Here is a 21815-nt window from a genome sequence, read left to right on the forward strand (position 1 = left end):
GAATGGGTTATTTGTGTAATGTTGGGTGTTCCAGAGAAACTGGCACTGAATAAAAGACTATGAGCACATGGAAACGTCAAGTATTACGAGACCAAGCCGCTTCAGAAAAAAGTGGGCGATCTTATTCCGGAAGCGGTAGTTTTGTTACCATCTTTGCTATAATGTCTTTGTTCGGTACTTTTAAGTTGGCTTCTAAATGAAGAAGACTGAAGAATGAGCATGTTACGTCAAAGTTTCCGATCCCTGAAGCCGATAAAAATGACAAAAAACTGAATATGTGCACAACAAGGTCTTTTTGACATTGCTGTGCACTATGTTTGTTTTTTTGTGGCGCTTTTTTCCAGTCGGAATTTGGCAGAAAAAGACGCCGAGTGTACGTACCCCAACAGGACATTTAAAAAGGGTTTTGCAAACCAGACAGCTCCTTTCAAAAGTAAGAGGTGGAAGAGATTGGTTGCAATTTTACTGAGTAACCAATCTGCTATTTTACCGAGAAGCCTACACAAAGGGAACAAAGGAGTGCAGTCCATTGAGGAATAAAAATAAAAGGAATGCCAAGTAAGGAAATAAAACAACCACTTTATATAGTTTAGGAAAACTCCCTACTTTTTTGTTTCCAGTAATAATTTCACAGGTATCGATTATCCATAACTCACCTGAATTATAAAAGCCATTTAAACAAAAACGACGTTAACTTGCAAAACATAACATAATCCAATTCAATAAAGTGACAAGGTGAAACTGCAGACGGATCTAGGCTTACTCATAGAAAACAGTCACTTGTCATCACAAATGTATAAATCTCCTTTTTTTTTGTAGTAGCAGCAGCAGCAGAAGACAGGGTTAGCCTAAACAAAGTGTATCGGAAATATATATATATTTCGGAAAGAGAGAGAAAAAAAAAAAAAAGAATCGAGCCCTTAAATCTGGACTATATTAGATAAATGAAAAAAAAAATTAAAAAAAAAATTAAAAATAAATTAAAATGGTATCTCTATGTGAGAAATCCTCTCTAGATGCCAGGACTCTGGCTACGTCTCCTCGGTGGCCTCCCCCAATGGGGCGTTACACCATGATCTCACCGCATCTTCCTGGACCCATGATTAACCAAAGACTCTTCATCCAGTAACTTCTTTTATTCTCTGTGCTGTCAGAACCCCAGTATGGACTCGTCCCACAACATCTCCTCTTCCGTTCTTTGGTCCGCAACCTTTTTAGTCTTTTTGTGTTTCTTGCCCTCTTTGTCAGCGATCTGCTCCTCTTTCTTCTTCTTGTCTTTCCGGTGTTTAGACTTATCCGCGGAACACTCTTCCTCTTTCTTCTCTTGCTCGCCGTCTTCTTTCCCGGAGTCGGAATCTTCTATTTTTCGTCTTTTCTTATCGCTGCTGCCGTTTTGTCTTCTGGCTTTGTTGTGGTGAGGTTTCCTGTCTTTGCTTCTGTGTTCTTTTTTGTGTCTTTTCTCCTTTTTGTGGGAATCGTTGCTTTCGTCTGAGGAAGAGTCGTCGTCGCTGGAGTCTGGGCTGGAACGAGGGTGTTTTTTGTGCGGGACGGTTGTTTTGTTGGGGAATTTTGGCATTGGCTTTCCATGCCAGTAAGGCTTTTCCCAGCTGGGCAAACGAGAGTCAGGTGGATGATGGGGTTTGTATGCAGGGTATGGCTTGGGGTGAGGAAGTGGGGGATATTTGTAAGGGGCAGGGGCACTAGCTTTCGGATGAATCGGTGCAGGTAAGGGCTCTTCTTCCTCACCACTCTCAGACAGATCTTGCCTGAACTGAGTTTTCGGTTCCAGTCCTCTCGCTTTCTGTACTTTTATATAATCTGCTAATTCGTCTTGAAAAGACTCATACGTCTTCTTAGTAGTCTTCATTACATTAGCCACGAACGTCTCTCTGAGGGAACAAAATGACAAATCATTGTACGATGCTATATGTATATATTTAGGAATAAATATCGCATGCTTCCATGGTACGACCATCAGCCCCCTTCCTTTGGCACTGAGTAATGAGCTGTGATGCATTATCACTAATCTCGGCCAATACCTCCACGATGTGCTGATCACAATTGATCATCTGTCGAGAAGCCTGACATTAAGTGTTCAATTTCCCTGCAGCACCACCACAGGTAAAAGGGAGTATTACACAGTGCCTATATCAATATGTAGTGTATTACAGGACAGGACGCTTTTTGTGACCACTCTCACTCTGGCCATGAGTTGAGGATTCCGAACAGAATCCCCCTCTATTTATTCCGACTGACCTTATACAGTGAACGTAAATGGCTTTTCTGCACAGGATTGCTCCCTTTAGAGGGTGGTCCGACCACTTGTGGCCTTCTGTACTGCGGTCAGAAATTGACAATTGCGCTTGTGTCTCTCCATCCTATGTCTATGGGACTAATACAGATACAGTGCAGCACATTGCTGAAATGAATAGATCAGTAGTGGGACCATCGCTCCTTTCTAATGGACCCCCTGTCTGTTCTGTTCATACATTTATTACCTACTCTATCACCTAGATAGCAGAATACATTAGGAGATGTGCGGTATTGGTCACATAGACTGGAGTGGACTCGTTGACTTTTATGAGGAATGTTCTAGGCATGCTCTGTCACCTGCGCAGGGGTGACTGCGCAGGGAGAGGAGAAGGTGAGCTGAATACTATAGATAGGCATGTGGATAAAGGAAAAAAAATACCAAAAATAAACCCCATCCATACAGTCCATTATCAGGAGATGACTCCTGATGGATATTACATACTTGATTTGGTGCTTGTTTCCTTGCATGTGGGACTGTAACATCTCTATGGAGGTGAGGGTAATGCTGCAGATCGGACACACGAATATTCCTTCGCCTGTTGGTGGGAAAGACCATAGGAAACACATTGACACTGAGTAACTCGAAAACAAACGGCAGGAGTTAATTTTTCCAGTTATCCGCAATTCACTGAAAAGGACGTCAAATCCCCCCCCCCCCCCCCCCCCCCAAAAAAAAAAAATCAGGCCGTACTTCCCAATAACCGGTCACAGTACCAATGCACTGCAGGATGCTGCTGTCGGCGGTGATAAAGGTGGAGAATGTCCATGATGGGGGGATTCAGCACCCACAAGTCTCTGCCTCCTACAGTATATTGGTCTTGTGACCAGGTAATGGTAATTATGGATTTTTTTTCTGGGATTTCTAGTTATTAACTTAAGCTGGAGGCATATATGACTGATTCAAGCGAACACTGTAGATACAAGGTGTAAGACGCCGTGCAGAATCCGAGGGGTCCCGCACTAGATATAGAGTTATATCGGCTCTCTTGGGGGGTCTAGAATCCTACAGATCGCCCATCTTACTGCATACAATACTTTATTTCCCCTACAGAAACTGACTGGTTAACAAGAACCCCCCCTACGTCTCTTTCTCAACAGGCACAGGGTACGGGCTCTTTTGTAAGTCGCACTGCTCAACGTTTGTATGACGCGTGAAGACGACATATACAAACTCCTTCCAGACGGTGGAACTACCTGTGCGCCATTTGTCCTTACCCCCAGTGTCTATAGGAACCCCAGTCTCCCCCATCTCTTCCATCATTTTTCTGCGGGCCTCGTTGCGGGCGTGCTTTTTCCCGTTGTAGTGCTGCTGGGCCACCAGCGGCTTGTTGAAGGAAGCGCAGCAGAGCTTGCAGTACTTGTTCGGGTCGCTCAGGTCAATGGCGTTATCTCCGCAGGGAGGATCTGCGCTCGCGTCCTGCTGGTTGGATTTCTCTGCCAGAGGAGACAATGTGGGATCGGACTCGGCAACAGCTGCAAACGGGAAAAGAAACAGCTGAGACAACAAATGGCAGCACAGCTGTACAGACAAGACGGGCTGTGTTCCCCCGTAACCAGGACTGCACCAGATGACATCCTTTATTAACGGATGAAGCCCACTGCACAAAATGATCAGATTTATCAATAAAAAACATACACGTCAAAGTAATGTCATTACCGCCTGCTATTTCCCCCCCTTAGGATTATGAAGAAACCAAATGTGTACATGTATTTTCTGCTTTCTTACTTTTGTACCATAACATCCATATTTATAAAAACCGTCGTAGTTTGTGTCATATTGTGAGAGCTAGAATTTTTCTTTATTTTTCTCTATCAAAAGAGTTTACTGCGGGCTGATGTTTTAATTGGATTGGCTCCTTTTTGTGTTTTTATTTTATTTGTTTATTACATTTTTTTTGGGGGGGGCGGCAATGAATGAAAAAAACAGTAATTTTGGCATTATACATTTATTTTTATGGTAATGCAACATTATATAGCTGTGGTCATTATGAATATGGTTATACTAGTTAGGTTTGGATTTTTTACATAATAAAAAATATCAGTTAAAATGATGGAAGTCGTCATTTTTTTCACTTATTATTTTAATCTCACCAGAGGACTTGAGTGCTCACATCCACTGCAATACTTCAGCCATATTAAGCTTTTGGCTGGGTCTAATAGGAGGACTAAGATGGCAGTCGCTGGGGTCAGTGATAGGGGCTCCCCACTGCCAGGATCAGGCATTGCCACTACGAATGAGAACTAAAGCAAAGTGGGATTTAACAGGTGTGTATTTCTTTATTTTTTTTTTCCTTCTTTCTGCATCATTTTGTTGTGCACTCTTGGACAACCCCTGGTCATATATGTTTCATTAGTGGGGTGCATACGCCATTATGTTACCTCCCTGGAGAACCCCCTGTAATCTTTGTATAGTGATAAGTTTTGCAACTCTCTATTCTACTTAGTATATAAATGATGAACCTTTAGCAGAACTTGCTGTCAGTGAATGGATCGTTCTTGGCTCCATCCAGAGACATAAAACCTGCACAGGTTTCTCACCAAGGAGGATTTGTGGCAAATACCTTCATTGTACACATTCTTTCTCCTATAGGCGAGTGGAGGCAACACCCCGATCCAGCGGCCACGTTGGTAACCCCAGCGAACAACCTCCAACTTGATGGCATCCTTGGCACCTCTTCTGACTAGTAGGTTGCCACCATGGTCTAATCAGAAGAGGAGCCGCAGAGGATGGCATGGCTCTGGATCGGCGTCGGGTGCGGGCGAACAACGCGGCCACGGGACCGGGATCTTGTGAATAATATCTGTGCAAATCTTTTTCCTGATCTGATAAGTTTGGTACATAAATCAGTGCGTGTTTTGCCAGCTCAGACTGGATGCTATTGTAGCAAACGCTCAGCTGCGAGAAGTCTGTGCTGCTTCAGTGCGTAAACAAGAATATTTTCATTCCCTGACAACAAGCACAGATCTAGACAATGGTAATGAATTTGTTAGGATTCTTCCTTGTTTGCAAAAAAAAAGGGGCTCTTGTTGCCGGAAACTGAAGGGGTTGTCCTGCATCAGGCAAAAACATGGAAGCTTTTTTTGGATGAAATAATAATAAGAAATACAACACCTGCTAGGACCTGTAAGCCAAAAATCATCCGATCCTTGATCCTTCAGACGTTGGACACCACTGGCTGGCCGGTGGAGCGGTACATCTTCACATCAGGCACAGAGTTACACGTGTCCCTCTGCGCTGATGTCCCTGGCAGATGTCCGTGCTGCACCCGTGTCCTCACCTGTTTCAGGCTGGGCATTCTCCTCGAAACCCGTCACCATCTCGTTGTTTTCTCCGTTCATCTGCCGCAGCTTCTTGGTGTGAATCTTCCCTATGTAATGTGACTGGGCGACGACTGGCGAGCTGAACACCATGTTGCAGAGGCTGCAGAACTTGTTCTTGTCCTGAGATGAGTCTTTCTCCACCTAAATGGATCATAATGGGGCTGTTACAGTGCACGTGTCACCAAATCTCCTAGCACAAGCTCTATACAGTATTAAACTGATGAGGCCGGTGTACTTACTTTGCCATATTGGCTTCAAGATCTATTTTGAAAGTCTTCCTCCCTGACAATTCATAAGAGCATTTAATAATTGCATTCTGACCTGCATTGTCAATGCAAGTACACCAGCCTCATCAAGTCAAATAGTTTGTATTGTGAAATTTGGTGACAGATTTGCTTTAAAAAAATATATTCAAAAGGAGACAACATGAACAAGGTACCATTGTAATGGTAGAAATAAACTTGGCCATTGTGCACTGGATATAAAACTTCACCACAGTCACATAGTCATCACTGATCCTGTCTAACTGCAGGGACTCCCATCATTTGCAAGCACGACATGAAAATATCCATCTCGGTGAATCGACAAAAGTGTCTAATTAGGTGCAGGGGTGATTAATGCACAACTGATCATCTTGTCTAGTCTTTTTAAAGGACACATAATCTCTGTTATTGGGAAGCAAGTGATAACATCCAATCACTGGCTCGCTCTTCTTATCTGCATCTCAAAAACATTTCTAGAATTCGCCCTTTTCTTACTTTCGACTCTGCAAAAACTCTTACTGTCTCACTTATTCATTCCCGTCTGGACTACTGTAGCTCTCTACTAATCGGCCTCCCTCTTACCAAACTCTCCCCGCTCCAATCTGTCCTGAATGCTGCCGCCAGGATCATATTCCTCACCAACCGTTACACCGATGCCTCTACCCTGTGCCAGTCATTACACTGGCTACCCATCCACTCCAGAATCCAGTACAAAACTACTACCCTCATCCACAAAGCACTCCATAGCTCAGCACCACCCTACATCTCCTCTCTGGTCTCAGTCTACCACCCTACCCGTGCCCTCCGCTGCGCTAATGACCTCAGGTTAGCATCCTCAATAATCAGAACCTCCCACTCCCATCTCCAAGACTTTACACGTGTTGCGCCGACTCTTTGGAATGCACTACCTAGGTTAATACGATTAATCTCCAATCCCAAATTAAGCGTGCCTTAAAAACTCATTTGTTCAGACTGGCCTACCGCCTCAATGCATTAACCTAACTATCCCTGTGTGGCCTATTAAAAATAGAAGAAAAAAAAAACAAAAAACACATAATCAGGTTCCTAGCATCGTGTTCTCATATACTTTATGCAGTTAATAGCCTCTGTGTCTGTACTGCTACATACTTAGGCTGTTAACTGGTTCATGCAGCTTTACATGAACACCCGAGCCTTACACTATGGCTGGTCCAAATAACTAAAGCAATTGTTACCATCCACCTCTCGTGTCTCCCCTTTTCCTCATAGTTTGTAAGCTTGCGAGCAGCAGGGCCCTCATTCCTCCTGGTATCTGTTTTGAACTGTGATTTTTGTTATGCTGTAATGTCTATTGTCTGTACAAGTCCCCTCTATAAGTTGTAAAGCGCTGCGGAATATGTTGGCGCTATATAAATAAAAATTATTATTATTATTATAATTATACCATGAAGAAAAGTTCCTGAGTCCTCTCCTGGGTCAATAATCAGGGAAGAAATGACAGTAACAGGCTGTGATACATAAGAAGGGTGATAACATAAAGAAAAGTTCCTGAGTCCTCTCTGGGGTCACTCGTAAGAGAAGAAATGACCATAACAAGCTATGATACATAAGCATAGTGATAACATAAATAAAAGTTCCTGAGTCGTCTCCTGGGTCATTGTTCAGGGAAGAAATGAGAGTAACAGGCTTCGAGGCATAAGGAGGGCGATAACGCATAGAAAAGTTCCTGTACATTCTCCCTGAAGTCTATCCAGGGAAGATGTGACTGTAACAAGCTGTTTTAGGTAAAAGGAGTGATGACAAAGAAAAGTTCCTGAGTCCTCGCTGAGGTTACTGGAGGCTGGAAGGGAGCGATAACAAGAAGGGTGATAGCATAATGAAAAGCTCATGTTTTCATTTCCCTCCTCAATGGTAACTGGAGTTGTACAGAAGAGAGGTGACTGCACTAGGCTATTATAAATAAAAGGGGTGATAACATGAAGAAAAGCTTCTGTATGGCTCTGCAGCTCATGAATACTCAGGACTCGGCAGCACATGCATTACACTGAGAGCACTCCAGCCTCAGCTCTCACTGCAGCACATGATCAGTGCTTTTATAAAATAAAACTACTGCACACTACAAAAGTGACCAGGCGCTGAAATTGGGGTCTCTGATACTACTTTACCCTTGTCTCCAGGCTGCAGTTTGTTTAAAAAAAACAAACAAACCCGTACTTTTCTCACCCATCCCAGGTCCAGCGCAGAGTGTCCACCGCAGCTCCCGGTGTCTGTTACTGTCTGCAGCGCTGACTTCACGTCGACAGACCTGAAGTATCTGAGCTCGTCGTCACTCCGATTGGCGGCAGCGCTGTTGACGTGACATCAGCACTGCATCCCTTTAACATCTTGCAGTTCTTTCATGTCCATAGTTTATAGGTCAATTCTCTTAAAATAATAATTTTAAAAAGTTAGCAAAGGCCGAAGTCGAAAACTTACATGAAACTCCACATGATCCACTTTATGCTTCTTCTTGTAAGTCATTTCCTCCAGCTCTTGTTTCAGGAAATACAGACGGACCTTTTGAGCGTGCCTCTTACCCTGCGGCAGAGAAGACATTCCAAGGGGAATTAGTGAGGTTTATGTCCCATCTTAAAAGGGGTGTAAGGCATTCGATGGGGAATTAGTGAGGTTTTTGTCCCATCTTAAAAGGGGTGTAAGGCATTCGAAGGGGAGTTAGTGAGGTTTTTTTCCCATCTTAAAAGGGGTGTAAGGCATTCGAAGGGGAGTTAGTGAGGTTTTTGTCCCATCTTAAAAGGGGTGTAAGGCATTCGAAGGGGAGTTAGTGAGGTTTTTGTCCCATCTTAAAAGGGGTGTTCCAGACTTACTCTATATCAATATCAGATAGTTGGGGGTCCATCCAACACCGGCTGCCCCCTGAACAGTCAGCTGTTTACAGCACCAGGTGAAGCTCCGTTCCTACTAAAGTGAATAGGGGAAGGGCTGTGCGGGGAACGGTACTAAGTGTCGGACCCTCACCGACCACACATTTTAAACATGCCTCTGGTAATTCAGTGGGGTTTTTTTTTTGTTTTTTTTTATTTTCACCTGTGCTTTTCCGTTCCTACAATATGGCCCCCCTCTTCCTTTTTGTGCCCTTCATGTAAATATAGTATTGATAGCTAAGGGGGCGTGACCCGCAAGAAGACATGGAAAATCACACTGCTGTGATAAATTATATATATATATATATATATATATATATATATATATATATATTTTATAAAAGGTACAAAAATGAAAAAGTGAGAGGACGGAAAAAAAATGGAAACAAAAAGTCAGATTCAGGGGGATCAGCAGTATTTACACGTAGCTATGGCAAGTGCCAGGTCCTCTTTAAAGGGTTGTTCCCATCTTGAATAATGATGGCATAAAGCTGGGATGTGCCATCAGTGATTAGCTGGGGGGCATCTTCTGAGACCCCCCACAGATCCTGAGAATGTGGGGGATGCAGAGCTGTTTCGCTGATGCAGCCCGTTTACAGATCATCCCGGGAACACCAGCAGGACAATGCCAGGGAGCTGCAGCACAGCATGTATGCGCAGCACCGCGGCACCCTCATTCTCAGGATCGGGGGCGGAGGTCACTACCAGGAAACTAGAAAGGGAGGCCAAATGTGCCAACTGGATTAGTGAGGTGGAGTTTGGGGTGTACAATATTTACTATTTGATTGGAGAATTGTTGCAATTACCGGAGGAAGCGCTAATCTGACTACTAGGGTGAGAAGGGGGGATAAACCCTACAGTGGCCTGTAAGGCCAAACTCAAATCTGATTGGAAAGCATTTTCTGGGAGAAAAAAAAATCTGTATTTTTTTTTTTTTTGAATGATCAATTATTATTCTACAAGCGTGTTCATTAGAGTGTGGGGCTGGACTATAAGATAGGCTAAATTATTAAAATCTCCCTTGTAAGGGCAGACCCTATAACAAAGCCCATAGAACATTACCGCAAAATCTGCTTTGTATTTATATATTTTTTTCATATATTTTATTAGACCCTTGATTTTTTGGGTCCTAAATTTAAGGGATTTTGCCACATTTACAGCATGCATTATAATCCAAAGCCAATAATAACATGGCAGACTCGAAAGCCCAGAAAACGTTCGATTGTATAGACCGTACCTCGTAATGGGCGTTCCTGTGGGCTTCAAATTGTAAGACCGCCCCGCACACCCGACAGAAGGTGTCTGTAAAAAGTTCCCTTTTAGTTTTTTCATCCAGTTCTATTTCTGTGAAAAGAGAATTTAAAAAAAAATTTGGCAAATTAGATAGATCAAAGGTAACATGTCCCCCCCACTCTTCATTATATATCACTTCTTTGCAGGTCTGGTTGCTATGTGAAATAGACAACAGCTTCTTCCACCCTCCCCCCGGTAAGACATGTCACCTATGTGCTGTCATTCGGGTTCCCATCAATGAAGAATTAAGGAAAAAAACAGATCTTATCACAGGAGTTGACTTCAGGGGGGAAGAAACGTGGCTCATAAGTGGAGAAAGAAGTAATAAGCCAATCTAAAACACAGCTAAAAATCCTTAAGAGACCAGGTGGACCTTCCCATACTGAGGGATCAGATTACACACTGACCATATAAGATTATGGAGGGAGGACGGGGGTCGCAGCTGAGACACAAGACAGTGCTGCAGCTTTCTAGTCAGGGTAACATCTCAGCCTCACTGCTCGGTGCTGCTGTATAACGTCCTCTGTTTCGGACCAGGTGCTACATAAAGATAGGAGAGCAGGAATCCCTATAAAGACAGGAGAGCAGGAATCCCTATAAAGACAGGAGAGCAGGAATCCCTATAAAGACAGGAGAGCAGGAATCCCTGGCGTTCTGTGTGCTGATCATGGGAGACATCAGCAGCTGCTCAATACCTACCAGCTGAGAGACAACTGAAAATAGGCCGTAAAGTCTACGAGGGGAAACCCGGTGATAAATGCAGGATACAAGTTATATAACGGTCCGAAATAGTGTTGTTCCTCATGTACACACACATATTATTCTGAAGAGTCACCTAAAACTATGGGTAGATGTGCAGTACCAAGCACCGGCCACAACAAGTAGACGGCCAGCTCTGCAAGTGAGCACCTCCGACTGGTGGCGGCAGCTGACAACAGCTGATCGGTGGGGGTGCCGGGTGTCAGACCTCGACCGATCAATGTTGACCTATCCCAAGGATGGGCCACCAGTGTAAACTTAGTGGACAACCTCTTTAAAAAATTGTATTGGGGAGCTAAAGGGTTGGTCCCCTTGCACCAATCTCATTTTGCCAGCTCAGGTCTAGAAAAAACAAACTGAGCTTTACTTGACCAATGCTGCCTGCTGTCTGGCTGCAGTGGTGAGGTCAAGTTGACAACGCTGCAGCTAATCACTGAGCTCAATGGCACGTACCATATAAGTTAGCAGAGACAACGAGATAAGCGATTGGTTGCAGCTAAACCACAGAAATGGGCAGAAACACAACCCTGGACCTGGGGAGGGTCAGTTTGTTGAAAGGGCACAATTGCCTCTCTAGGTAGTAAGTATATTTGCTGCAACTTATTTCCTATCTTTTTCCATCATCGAAAATGGAACTCTGACCTCATTCACATGTCCGTGAAACATGGTCTGAGCACGGACCGTGATAATTGGATCTTCCGTGGACCTCCTGACCTGAACTAATATTCTCTTTGGTGCCTATAGCTCTACACGATGTATGAGGCAGGCAGATTGTTGTCAGAGGTCCCTGATGCCTAAAGCTCTGCAAGACATAAGAGGCAGGCAGAGGGTTGTGAGAAGTTTCTGATGCCTGTAGCTCTGCACAACGTACGAGGCAGGCAGTGGGTTGTCAGAAGTCTCCGATGCCTATAGCTCTGCACAACGTACGAGGCAGGCAGTGGGTTGTCAGAAGTCTCCGATGCCTATAGCTCTGCACAACGTATGAGGTAGGCAGAGGGTTGTCAGAAGTCTTTGGTGCCTGTAGCTCTGCACGATGTATGAGGCATGCAGTGTTGTCAGAGCTCTCTGATGCCTATAGCTCTGCAAGACATAAGAGGCAGGCAGAGGCTTATCGAAGTCACCAGTGCCTATAACTCTGCAATACATAAGAGGCAGGCAAAGGGTTGTCAGAAGTCTCCGATGTCTATAGCTCTGCACAACGTACGAGGCAGGAAGAGTGTTGTCAGAAGTCTCTGGTGCCTGTAACTCTGCATGACGTACAAGGCAGCAGAGGGTGATCAGTAGTCTCCGAAGCCTATAACTCTGCAATACATAAGAGGCAGGAAGAGGATTGTCAGTAGTCTCCGAAGCCTATAACTCTACACAATGTACTAGGCAGGCAGAGGGTTCTCCAAAGTCTCCGGTGCCTAAAGCTCTGCAAGACAAATGATGCAGGCAGAGGATTGTCAGAAGTCTACGCTCCATACTCAGCTGTTGTAGCTTTTTTATTCGTTTGCAGTCTACTCCCATGTGAGATTCTTGGTTCCCCAGGTACAGCAGACTCTAGAAAGACTGCAGAGTAGATTGTAACTCATAGCAGCATGAGTCTGGAGACAACTACTTTCACATAACGCTGCATAGTCATATGAGACCTGTGTGCCACATGGCACGGTGGCTTGTCACATGCGCAGGCGATCGTGGGGCTATGATCTTGGTCCAGAGGTCAAGTCAGTGTTCAGAGTCCTGCAAACCGAATCCTACCAGCCAACATTCATGGCTCTTTACATCAGTCGGACTGGTTTCAGCATGATGTGGAGATATCGCACCAGACCAACCAATCGAAAGAGTTGCCACGAATGTTGGCAGGTAGGAGGCGTCTGGTGACCACCAAATACGGACCGGGATAATGCAAATTGAATTCTGCATCTTTATTAATTAGCCAAACCACAGCACATATTGTTGAGTAAACCCCCAAAATTACAAAGAAAAATTACATGGACTTGTATAAAAATGCTGTGAAAGCAGTAAAGAATTTGTTGCAAAAACAAAAATGTCTAAAAACCAAACTTTTACTCCAAAACCCTCCCCCAAAACTGGGAAGTACACAAATCATTAAAAATGTATTTAACTCAATTGTCTAGATTATCCAAAAATCTCACATGTAAATATTTTTTATGCATGAAAAATGCTTGCTTTGGTCAGAAAGCAGGAGCAGAAATCACGCTGTATGTTTTTTTTCAACCATTTTTTTTTCTTTTTGTGCTAACCCATTTTTTTTATACAAAATCTCGGAAAGAATTAATATGTTACGTTGTTTAAAAAAACAAAAAAACAAAACAAAACCCATTCACACAAAACGCACCACCGGTCAAGAAAACCACAAGGAATCCAGATGCACTGTATGAAGGAGATTTTAGAAAATTTCACACATCTATGTTGCGGGGTCGCCGTCGGCCAAACTTAACTCAACAACGTGGCAGGGACTACCCCTTCACTGCTCCTTAACTAGAACTTTCCAGCCTACAAGACACACGAGAGGGTCAGGGCCAAACTTCTAGGACACCCACAATGTCATACAAAGAAGGCATAAAACCACATAAACAGTGAAAAAAAACAAGTAGAAAATAGACTTTAAAGTAAGAATCAAAGAAGCATTTGGCACAAAAGAGAAAACAGCCATACCCAGGAATCAGCCAAAAAAATGTGAACAAATGCAATAATGAATCGGGCCCTATAATTTTCGGAGACTGCCCTGTAGTTCCTATAGAGGGGACCCTGACTGTACAAAAATGACCAAACAAAACATAGGACAAGCGGTTTTCAGAATAACTTAAATGCAGTCACTGGATTTAGAATCCGAAGTCCATTTGGGTCCTCGCTAGTAGCCATAAGTGAGCCACGCTGGCGGACTTGGAGTGGCTGTATTAAACAGTCGCCTTTTCATTTAGCTGGATACTGACTAATCCACTAAAGGGTGGATAACATTATAGATCCATGAGTGGTGTAAAGTCGTAATGTGGAGGGAGTGTTCTCACCACTCATGTTTTTCCTAAAAAGTTTCACCAAGTCAACGGTAAGGCCAATGGATGCTCCATCTCTAGAGATCTTATTAAAGGTAGACAAACTTGACGATTTTGTCTGATCATCTAATTTGTATGAAATACTTGGCTTGTGTGGTAGATGTTGCGGTGAAATAGAGAATGATGAATTACAGCATGTCCTATCATTGTTAAGGGACAAACTGACATTGGCGGTGCCTTACAGCTACTTAAGGTGCATTTACTCTGGCCAATAAACCTGTCAGATTCTAAAGGTTTATTGGTCAGACTCGAAAAATATGATCATGTTTCGCAGATGTTCAACATCCGCAACACATGCTGGAATTGCCTAATAGGCTATCCCTGTAAGTGTTGCAACTATCGAACAGCCAAGAGACATGCGGGCGTGGGGACTTTTTCAAGCAAGCCGAAGGCTCTCTGTTAGCACCCGAACATGCTCGAATAACACCGTATCCAGGCACTTTCACTCATCACTTGTAACGACCCAACATTCATGGTAAATGTGTAATCTGAATGGGATGAGCCACAGTACAACATGTACAAATCGCTTGTTTATCGTGCATGAAATTGTTTAGGCGAGCGAAAAAAATTCCTGTTCAGTGTTTGAAAACCGTGTGATGTAAATGGAGCTCATTCGCTCATTCAGTAATTAGACCGGCAAGAAGGTGGAACGGACTGGTCACTATTCAACCATTTACTTCACGATTCTCGTCCTGTATAAACACTTGTCTGACTTTGCTTGCTCGTCGCAAGTTTAAGATCACATCGCCCATCTGATTGGGTAAGCGACCCCTTACTCCCTACTATGAGCACATGAATGCTCACCAAATGCCACCTAAAGTGTACGACCACCTTAAATGCCCCCAAAAAGCATCAGAGAAAAGTTGTCTGTAATAGACGATTTGGACCATAACGAACAATTTTTCCTTTCACCCGACAATCAACTGGTGAAAACCCCTTTCGTTCAAAAGACCGATAGCAACGATGCAGTCTGAAATGGTATTGGTCATTGACAAACGACCAACTGTTGGTCGGCCCATATCTAACTCGTGTATGGAGGCCTTGATTGTGAATCGCGTAGAAGAATTCACTATTTTTCCAATTGGTTTTTAAGGTGGCAGCCGGAACATTTACCCCCGACACGGAAAAGCTCTGAGAAAGACCACAAAAAATTCTGTAGGCACCTCATTTTTTACGTGTTTTCTATTGATATATGCCATACTTATTGCCAGATGAGTACAAAAAAAAAATCAATTTGGCTACTATCGTGTTCTAACTGGCTATTCAAGTCTGCAATATTTCACCCATGCCTGGACTTACCGGAGGGAAAGGGAAGTCCACGTTAGTACACCGCTGCCCTTATAAGAGTATAAATTAGTAACCGGAAAGACTCATTTAGAAGACCAATAATTGGCAATGAACGTTCCTAAGAAAGCTTGTTTTCCATCTATCTTCCTGACCAAACTGGCTATTAATCAGTTGACGGACGAGCTAGATGCTCATTTATCAGATTAATTGATTTATAAGCTGGCTTAATAATCGATCTGCTCAGCACTGTGCTGATGATAAAATGATGTTCTATGAGCACAGAATGATTATTTTATTGAAGGACAGTTGGTCTAGCATTGCTTCACGGAAGAACTTCACAATATGGTGACGCCCAACAGTGGAACATATCACTGTGCCATGTGGACTCGGCACTTGATGCAGCTCACATTATCAGTGTAGCACAACCAGCCTGTATAAACGATTCTTGACTTTAAGATCTGTTTGTGGTCATTCATAAGTTCCTTCTAGTGGGTAATAAAACATCAGACTGATGGCCTGACCCCACCACCGATCAGCTCTTACCATATTCCGCAGCCTCAGAAAGTGCAGAGCATATAGATGCGGAAAAGCACAGCTACGTACATTGCTGCAGAAGGCGTTAACCAAGGATCTGTCACTGAGATCCTTCTGACAGGTCAGTAACTCTTATCTGTGTTCCTCCTAGCTCGTTTAGGACCATAGACCACATCAAAGTTGAATGTGAAGGCAAGAAACCCAACTGCAAAAATTGTGTTTCTCGTGCCTCACAACAGCAAAAGTTGGGGGACACTTGTTAGATTTCAACTGCTCAATCCTTTTGTTCTTGGTGAGATAAACCAGTCAAGTCTTTTGGCATTTTACTCCCCTCTGACTACTTGATGAAGCACAGTATGTATGTGTGGGTATTTCAAAGTGACAGTAGTCTGCCTATGGAAAGTTGGGCAAGCCTAAAGGTCCTCTTACGAGGGCAAATGTTCTGCTTGACCTGAGAACCTATCAGTGATATCGCATGTCGAACAAAGCTCATTTGGCTGCATTTACATGGAGCAATCATCAGCACCATTCACCACGGACAAACAATTTTAGTATTTGTACAAAAAAAAAAAATCAAACCATAAACGTTTCCTCACTTGGTTGACGGTCATGTTTTCAAGGGCCAATGCTTTGCCGATCATTGAGCAAAGAAAGAAGACCTTATCAAGAAATAATTCTCCCCTAGCTATAGGATTTCATCCTCCAAAAATGATGTATCATGAGTTGGTTTCGGTTCCAGTTCTCAATATCTGATGGGTAAGGGCACGTTGTGTCCTGTAACCACAGGTTGTAGGTTGTGACCACAGAAGAGGGACAGGGAAATATTCCCAAACTTTCCTCTGGAAAAGCTGTTTTTCTACTAGGGTACAATGTCTATTTTTAACAAGCCTTTGCCATATCAATACACCTTGTGTAATCCACCGTTAGATTTCTTATCAGCGGGATGTCTCCAGAAGGCAGTGTGATGTCATCTACTACTGACTAGAAATGAGCGAATATCTTCGTCTCCCTCCTTGATCGGCAAACTATAGGGCTTACCGAAGACCGCTGCAGCGGGAACCTGGATCACTCCAGATAATCAGGTGTCTGGCGCCGCAGCTGATTATCATGAGAGCCCCAGATATCCGGGTTCCCGCTGCAGCTTCTTTGGTAAGGCAGGTTCACATTGCGTTAAAGCAGCCCGTTCAACACATGCGTTAAACGGACTACATTAACGCAAGTGCCGAAATGCCATCGCGCTAGCTCAGATAGAGCTAGCAGATGCTCTATCTGCGCTAGTGGTGACGGACCCGGAAACGCTGCAGCCCGCGTCCTAGGGTCCCTCACTCAATGACGGCACATCGCTAGCGCACGAAATAGGGCTTAATGGCGGTGTTAACGGACTGCGTTACACCGCGTTATGCCACGGTGTAACGCAGTCCATCTAACGGACTGCTTAACGTAATGTGAACCCAGCCTAAGCGCTATAGCTTGCCAATCAAGAAGGGAGAAGATATTCGCTCATCTCTACTCCTGACCAGTCACACTTCCTTCTTTAAAACAATGCTTTGAGCAGAATGTCAAAAGCTGGGGTACTGTATATGAAGGTCACTCAGCCTCATGGCGCTGTCTGGATGGACCACAGAGTATGGAGGGGCTTTCATCAAACACAATAAAGGCGTCCGAACCATGGATTTTGGTGGGACTAGACAACTAACGTATGAGTAGGAGAAGTTCCCAACACAGGATGTTGGGGGAAAGAGGAATAAGGCACTCAGTTCTTTAGTTTTCAGGGAAGATAAGCGGCCATATTAGGAGAAATAGCTATCGGCTGAATGAGCTTTTGGCCAACATATATCTAAAGGCACCCATACATATTTGAGAAACGGCCAAATCCCCATGAGATGCAGATAGATTACAACAGAGATTTCGCAATGCTTCTTCTAGTCTCTGACACTTGAGGAAGTGTTATATAATGCGAAACAGCCATTGCCATCTTTCTGCACCTTCTCTTCTGGAACTCATTTTTATGTGTCTTGAAAAAGTAAATTGGCGAGTGCCACTTTTTCTTTTGGATTAGCATGAATGTATCTGAAACTATATTTCTTGAAGTGTGAGCAACATGGACATCAGTGTTGGCCACCTGTTTATACAGTATTAGGAAGAAAAATGGAGTTGTAGCTGACTTTTTTTTTGCTTTGGGACTGCTTCAGCATCCAACCATTTTACTCCCATAGGAGAAATGCTGCTGCCAGAGGAGTCTGGCAGTGACTTATTTTCCATTCTACTGGAAACACATGCATGCTCGCCAGTGCGTGTATTGCTTGGATCATGAGGGATAGCTCCTGAATATATACTGATTGGCACCTTTACTGGGTTTAGAAGTGTACGGGTATGTTCACACTGGGCGTTTTTTTATGCTAATTTTCAGCTGCTTTTTACAGTACCAGCAAAGCCTTTGAGATTTCAGAAATCTCACGCACACACATTATTTTTTTTGGCATCGGGATTTTGTACTTTGCAGCGCTTTTTTTACATAGGGCATGTCACTTCTTTCAGCGTTTTTGCAGAAATTTTCACCCATTGACTTGAAAGGATGGTCAAAAAAAGCTGCAAATACGCAGGTTGACTTTTCTGCAGCGTATTTGCTGCAGAAAAGTCAAAGACAGCCGGACATGACCTCACACTCGGCTCTGCTGCCTCTAGATGACAGGCTGCATGATGCGTCCATACAGCCTGTCATCCAACAGAGCGGACCCGAACCCCATTCACCTGAATGAGGGGCCCGACAATACAGTGTTTGACACGCTGTCATATGCATGACAGCGCAGCAAACATAGCTTCTGATCGGCGGTAAAATCATCCCCGCCGGTCTGAGAGCCGCGGTTCCCATGCTGTCAAAAAGACAACGGGAGTGCTCAGCTGTAATCGGAGGTATACAGTTTACCTCCGAAAACCGGTGTCAGCTGATGGGACTACAGCTCCCACCATCCAACACCTGCTGTCGCTAATAACAATGAAAGCAGGAGCGACTGATGGGAGAATTCATCCGCCGCTCCTACACTAAATAATTTTTAAAAAAACTGCGTGGGTTCTCCCTTATTTTTGATAACAAGCCAGGCAAAACTCACAGCTGTCAGCTTCAGCAAGGCTGGTTATCAAGAATAGAGGGGTCCCCACGCCCTCCATTTTTGACAACCTGCCATGCTAAGGCTACGTTCACATTAGCGTTGTGCGACGCAGCGTCGGGCGACGCATGCGTCATGCGCCCCTATATTTAACATGGGGGCGCATGGGCATGTGTTGCACTTGCGTTTTGTGACGCATGCGTCACTGCGGCGCACGCGTCAGGGCGCAGAGGACGCAGCAAGTTGCATTTTTTGTGCGTCCAAAATCAAGCAAAAAAAGGACGCATGCGTCACAAAACAATGCGTTTTGCATGCGTTGTGCGTTGCGTCGCCGATGCAACACACAACAACGCAAATGTGAACGTAGCCTAAAGCAGACAGCGGGGGCTGGTATTCTCAGGCTGGTAAGTGGCCATGGATATTGGCCCCCCAGCCTAAAAATAGAAGCCAGCAGCTACCCAGAAAAGGCGCATCTATTAGATGCGCCATTTCTGGCGCTTTGCCTGGCTTTTTCCACTTGTCCTGTAGCGGTGGCAAGCGGCGTGATAGTTGGGGGGTTGATGTCACCGGATAATACAAAGGTTACATCAACGCCCGAGGTTAGTAATAGAGAGGCGTAAATAAGATACCCCCATTACTAACCTCATAGTCACATTGTAAGAAAACACAAGACACCCAGAAAAAAGTCCTTTAATTAAAAAAATGACAGACTGCTTAAATAATCTCAATTAAACCATACTTACGACCATGCCTAATTCCACCAAAGCCTTCGTTCTCCTGTAGTAAGCCAAAAATAAAAACAACAATATCCCTCACCTCTCCGTCGTTCTGTCCCATGCCGTGATCCACGTCTGGGGGATAATTAGTTTTCAGCCTGGACGGTGCCAAGACGGTGACAATGAGATGCTGCGAGCACAGCCTCAGTGACTTCACTGAGGCTCTGTTCCCAGCTGGGATGAACTGCGGTGACCTCGGTGAGATCCCCGCTAGCACCTGAGAAAGTCGCACGGGCTGTGGAGTCGGAGTTAGCTTTGGTTGGAGTCGGAAGAAATGTACCGACTCCAGCTTTAAAAAAAAATGTATTAATATTTCATAATTGAACTTTCATATGAATTTTATAAATGTTACTCAAATATATGTTCTATCAAACTATGAACAACAGTGATAAGCAGTTCTGCTGAAGATAGAGACATTTCTTACTTCTTGTGTCACTCTTCTCCACTGCCCTTATCTAATCTTATACTTGGTTAACCTCATGGTGCCCCAAACCCCCCTACTTACAATGTATGAAACTGAAAGTGAAAATGTGTTTCAATTTCTTAGTAGTAAAGCTCCTCCTCTAGACTAGATGTTTACTAGGTGTGCGTCTTCCAAGCATCTCACAGCTGCTACTCAGAAGAGGAAGACTGTAAGAAGTATTATCCTTTCAACAAACTTTGTATCAGTTAACTGTGAGTACATGAGGAATAACAGTATTACTGACCACTATATTAGTTGTACGACCGGCAACAATTTTGTACAATTGTTTTTAGGAAAAACAAATGTCATTTGGATTGTGAATGCAGAATTAAAAACCTGAGAATGTCAAAGAAGCGTCACATTAAATCAGCTGTATTTGAACATTTCACCATCACTCAAGATAGAAAACATTATGTCTGTCAGTGTATGACAAATGATCCAGACGAAAACAAATGCTGTGAAGCCAAGATCGGTGCATATTCAGGCAAAGATAAAAATGCTCCTACCAGAGCTTCTAATCTAAAGAGACATTTACAGCGCTTTCATCCAGAAGTACTGAAAGCAGTGGATGAGAAAGACTGAATCCAAACCAATGAACCAGTGCCCAGCTCTTCCAGCCAAACAAAGGAGCAGAGAACTTTGCAGCCATCAGTTGCAAGATATTTTGTCAGCGACAAAGTTACTGTGACAATGACAGTAGATACATTTAAAAAACAGATCATAGAGCTTGTTGTAAAGGATAGTGTGCCTATTTCATTATTTTCACGACCAGCTTTTATGTGTCTGAATGGGGAAATGGCCCGCAAGCTTGGTGTTTCTCTGGAGAGAGAGTATTAGAAAATTAGTAATCGAAGAAGCTTTTAAACAAAAGGAAGAACTTAAAAAACTCTCAAGGGACGCTTTCTGTTTCTTAAAATGGATGCCTGCACACGTCACAGAGTGAACTATTTTGCCATCAATGTCCGATTTGATTGTGACAAAAATGAAATAGTTACCAAGACATTGGCAGTAAAAGACACCAAAGCTCATCACACCAGTGAGTTTCTCCAGGTCTTGGTGAAAAGGTTCTGCAAGACTATGAACTTAAAAAAGAGCAAGTTCTTTCTGTCGTAACTGACAATGCTTCAAATATGATAAGTACTATTAAGCTAATGAATGAGAGTAATGATGGTGACCAGCAGCTAGAAGAACATTCTGGGTCCACAGACACAGAAATGTTTGAAATAGAGGAACACAGTATTGTAACTGAGGAGCAAACTGAAGTTGCTTCAGATGAACAGCAACATGATAGTTTAGATGATCTTGTTGAAACTGTGTCAATACGTTCTTTCATTCATCACATGCGCTGTGTTGTGCATACGCTACAGCTGGCTATAAGAGACAGTCTGCAAGAAGGACATGCTGCTGCACTGATTGGCAAGGTGAGAAAATTGGCTACTGTTGCCAGAACCCCTAAAGTTGACTCAATTTTGAAGAGACGTGCTGGAAAAGGGGCAATTATTGATCAAGCCACACGATGGGGCAGTACTTAATGATTCAGCGCTTGGTTGAACTGAAAACCTTTCTTGTAGACATGGCTAACCATCAACTGACGCTAAATGAAAGTCAGTGGAATCAGGTGACTGAGCTGGAAAAATTGCTAGAGCACCCATTTACAGTGACTAAAAAATTACAAGCAGAGGACTTAACTCCTTTCTTAAAGGAGTGGAAGAACCTGATGTTTCGCCTGTCCCAAAGAGG

General features: G+C 43.6%; 1 protein-coding gene across 5 annotated transcripts in view; it reads right to left on the reverse strand.

The window, feature by feature from the left end:
• Nucleotides 1-559: 559 nt before the first annotated feature.
• KRCC1 (lysine rich coiled-coil 1) overlaps nt 560-21815 on the reverse strand; it is a 31484-nt gene continuing 10228 nt past the window's right edge. For 3 of the 5 annotated variants that reach the window (XM_077280247.1, XM_077280250.1, XM_077280248.1), the window contains exons 2-7: nt 10035-10141; nt 8352-8453; nt 5592-5775; nt 3529-3786; nt 2756-2849; nt 560-1889 (exon numbers count right to left, since the gene is read on the reverse strand). In XM_077280247.1, coding sequence (XP_077136362.1) covers nt 1151-1889; nt 2756-2849; nt 3529-3786; nt 5592-5775; nt 8352-8453; nt 10035-10141 — 1484 coding nt within the window. In that variant the 3' untranslated portion in view covers nt 560-1150. The remainder of the gene's footprint in view (nt 1890-2755; nt 2850-3528; nt 3787-5591; nt 5776-8351; nt 8454-10034; nt 10142-21815) is intronic. The other 2 variants (XM_077280249.1, XM_077280251.1) reach the window with 2 other exon arrangements.

The sequence above is a fragment of the Ranitomeya variabilis genome, chromosome 1, assembly GCF_051348905.1.
Source record: "Ranitomeya variabilis isolate aRanVar5 chromosome 1, aRanVar5.hap1, whole genome shotgun sequence".
NCBI lineage: Eukaryota > Metazoa > Chordata > Amphibia > Anura > Dendrobatidae > Ranitomeya > Ranitomeya variabilis.